Source organism: Corvus brachyrhynchos, unplaced genomic scaffold, assembly GCF_000691975.1.
Source record: "Corvus brachyrhynchos isolate BGI_N302 unplaced genomic scaffold, ASM69197v1 scaffold5, whole genome shotgun sequence".
Lineage (NCBI taxonomy): Eukaryota > Metazoa > Chordata > Aves > Passeriformes > Corvidae > Corvus > Corvus brachyrhynchos.
The window spans coordinates 6608901-6611767 of NW_008238321.1; the positions used below are offsets into that span (position 1 = coordinate 6608901).

General features: G+C 66.7%; 1 protein-coding gene across 1 annotated transcript in view; it reads left to right on the forward strand.

Annotated features, from left to right (window-relative positions):
- The window catches only part of SREBF1 (sterol regulatory element binding transcription factor 1), a 7926-nt gene that overhangs the window by 4479 nt on the left and 580 nt on the right, over positions 1–2867 (forward strand). Inside the window, exons 5-14 of the mRNA XM_017734281.1 lie at positions 1–88; positions 194–360; positions 444–612; positions 691–799; positions 872–981; positions 1073–1205; positions 1378–1540; positions 1779–1964; positions 2043–2154; positions 2715–2861. Coding sequence (XP_017589770.1) covers positions 1–88; positions 194–360; positions 444–612; positions 691–799; positions 872–981; positions 1073–1205; positions 1378–1540; positions 1779–1964; positions 2043–2154; positions 2715–2861 — 1384 coding nt within the window. The remainder of the gene's footprint in view (positions 89–193; positions 361–443; positions 613–690; positions 800–871; positions 982–1072; positions 1206–1377; positions 1541–1778; positions 1965–2042; positions 2155–2714; positions 2862–2867) is intronic.

Genomic DNA, 2867 nt, shown 5'->3' on the forward strand with positions numbered 1-2867 from the left:
CCGGACCCCCCGCCCCCTGCCCATGTCCGCCAGAGCGCCCGCGACGCTGCCATGGCTTATCACCGTCTGCACCAGCTCCACCTCGCCGGTACAGCTCCATGCCATGGGGACTGAGGGACGGGACCCCTGTGCCCCACGTGTCCCCACAACCCCCTGACCCCATGCCTGAGCCTCCTGTCCCCCATTCCCACAGGGAAGCAGGCTGGAGGGCATCTGCTGGCCATCAACCTGGCGCTGAGCGCCGTCAACCTGGCTGAGTGCGCCGGTGACGCCATCTCCGTGGCAGCGCTGGCCGAGATCTATGTGGCAGCTGCCCTGCGGGTCAAGGCCAGCCTGCACCGCTGCTTCCACTTCCTGGCGGTGAGTGTGGGGTACTGGGGCGTCCCCTGTGTCCCCTGGGATTGGGGTCTCAGGTCCCCCCTGACCCCCTGCTTTCCCTGCAGCGCCCCTTCCTCTGCAGTGCCCGGCGCGTGGCCCTGTCCCATGGTGGGGCTGTGCCCCCTGCCATGCAGTGGCTCTGCCATCCCTTGGGCCACCGCTTCTTCGTTGATGGGGACTGGGCGGTCAAGGGTGTCCCCAGGGAGACCATCTACAGCTCCGCTGGCAACCCAGGTGATCCCAAGCCCCCAAACCCCCACATCGCCCATTTTGGGGTGTGGTGTACCCGCTGACCCCACCTCTGTGCCCCAGTGGACCCGCTGGCACAGGTGACCCAGCTGTTCCGTGAACACCTCCTGGAGAAGGCGCTGTGCTGTGTGGCCATCCCTGAGCCCGGCCGTCCCACTGCCCAGGGAGAGGGGTGAGTGCTGGGGTGGGCACCCTCTCCCCCTGCCTGGTGCAGAGCCAGCCACCTCACAGCCCCTCTCCACAGGCGGTTCTCCGACGCCCTCGAGTACCTCCAGCTGCTCAATGGCTGCTCAGATGTCAGTGGCACACCTGGCCCCGCACCCTCCATCACCTCCGGCTTGGCAGCTGTCACAGGTGAGGCTGGCGCATCCCCCATTGGGATCACTTCATGTGGGGGGCCATGGGAGTGGGAACACCCTGCTCCTGTGTCCCTCCCACCCCGCAGGCACTGACCCCGTGTCCAAGTGGTGGGCATCCTTCATTGGCATCGTTATCCACTGGCTGCAGGGAGATGAGGAGGGGGCTGAGCGCCTCTACCCGCTGGTGGAGACCATGCCCCGGGCACTGCAGAGCTCTGAGTGAGTGCTGGGGACATTGGGGACAGGGGTGGAACCTCATTGCCTGCCTCCCCTCCCCCTTGGATTGGCACAGCCTCTCTGAACACACTTGGAGCACCTGGTGGGTGTTGAAGAAGGGCACAGCCATGCCCAGTGAGGGGTCTGCAGTGACCATGTGTCCTCCACCTTGCAGGAAGCCCCTTGCCCGTGCTGCCCTGCACTCCTTCCGAGCTGTCCGCGCCTTGCTGAGCAAACAGGATGGGAGCCAGGCCCCCCGGAGCCACTGTGAGAAGGCCAGCAGCTGCCTGCGGGAGAGCCTGGAGCTGGGCAGCCCCCCTAAGGGCACCATCGACAAGGGGAGCTGGGCTGGGGAGGCGCAAAGCGGCCGCAAGCCCCCAGCCGTGGCGGGAGGGCCCCCCGACCCTCGCGGGGGTGCATTGTAGTTGCATTGCATGTGTCAGACTGGGAGTGCAATGCCCCTGCCATGCAGCCCGGCGGGGGTCCCGCGCAGCAGCGCCTGCCCGCAGGGACCTCCTCGGCACCCCCGTCCGTCTGTCCGACCCCCTGCTCACCCCGATCCCCTTGTCCTTCCAGGCAGTCCAGCTCCTGCTCTGTGACCTGCTCCTGGTCACCCGCCCCAACCTGTGGCAGCAGCAGATGGGGGCCAGCCAGCAGCGCAGCTGCCTCTACCAGGCATCCGCCCTGGAGCTCCGTGGCTTCCAGCAGGACCTCAGCAGCCTCCGGCGCCTGGCACAGACCCTGCGCCCCGCCATGCGCCGGGTGAGCCCCCCGACCTGCCACCTGCTGGGTCCCCTGGTGCCCTGCACTCGCCTGTGCTCACTGTCCCCCCCAATCCAGGTGTTCCTGCACGAAGCCACTGCCAGGCTGATGGCCCGGGCCAGCCCCACGCGCACCCACCAGCTGCTGGACCGCAGCCTGCGGAGGAGAGGGGTGCAGGGCAGCAAAACAGGTGGGCACGGGGTAGGAGATGGGGTGGGACACGTTGCTCCTCACCCACAGCACCCCATCAGCCGTGGGTGGTGGGATATGTGGTGGGACAGGGGTGGGACACGCCACTCTGCACCCACAGTACCCCTGCACGCTGGGTGGTGGGACATGGGGTGGGATACCTTTGCAACCACCTTGGAGGATGGGAAATAGGGCAGGCACCCTGCTCCACCACTACAGCAGTCCCCACAACTCTTGAGTGGTGGGACACAGAATGGGAAACCCCATCTGCACCCACAGCACCCTTGCAACCTTGGATGATGCGATACGGGGTGAGACATAGAGTGGGACACCCCTTTCCCACCTGCAGCACTCCAACACCACAGATGGTGGGTCATGGGGTGGGACACCCCACCTGCAGCACCCCAAGACCTGGGACATGTGAGCTCCCAGCCCCTCCTTTGGTGGTGGCACCAGCTCCAGGGTGGGCGAATAACCCCATCCCCATGCTGAGCTCCCCAAGATTTATTCAGTGATGTCCACGGGCACCCTTGGTGCTGACCTTGGCTCTGTCCCCTGCAGCTGGCGAGCCAGAAAGCCACCCCACCCCACGGGAACACGCCGAGGCACTGCTGCTGGCCTGCTGCTACCTCCCGCCCAGCTTCCTGGCAGGCCCGGGGCAGCGTGTGGGGATGCTGGCCGAGGCTGCCCGCACGCTGGACAAGCTGGGCGACC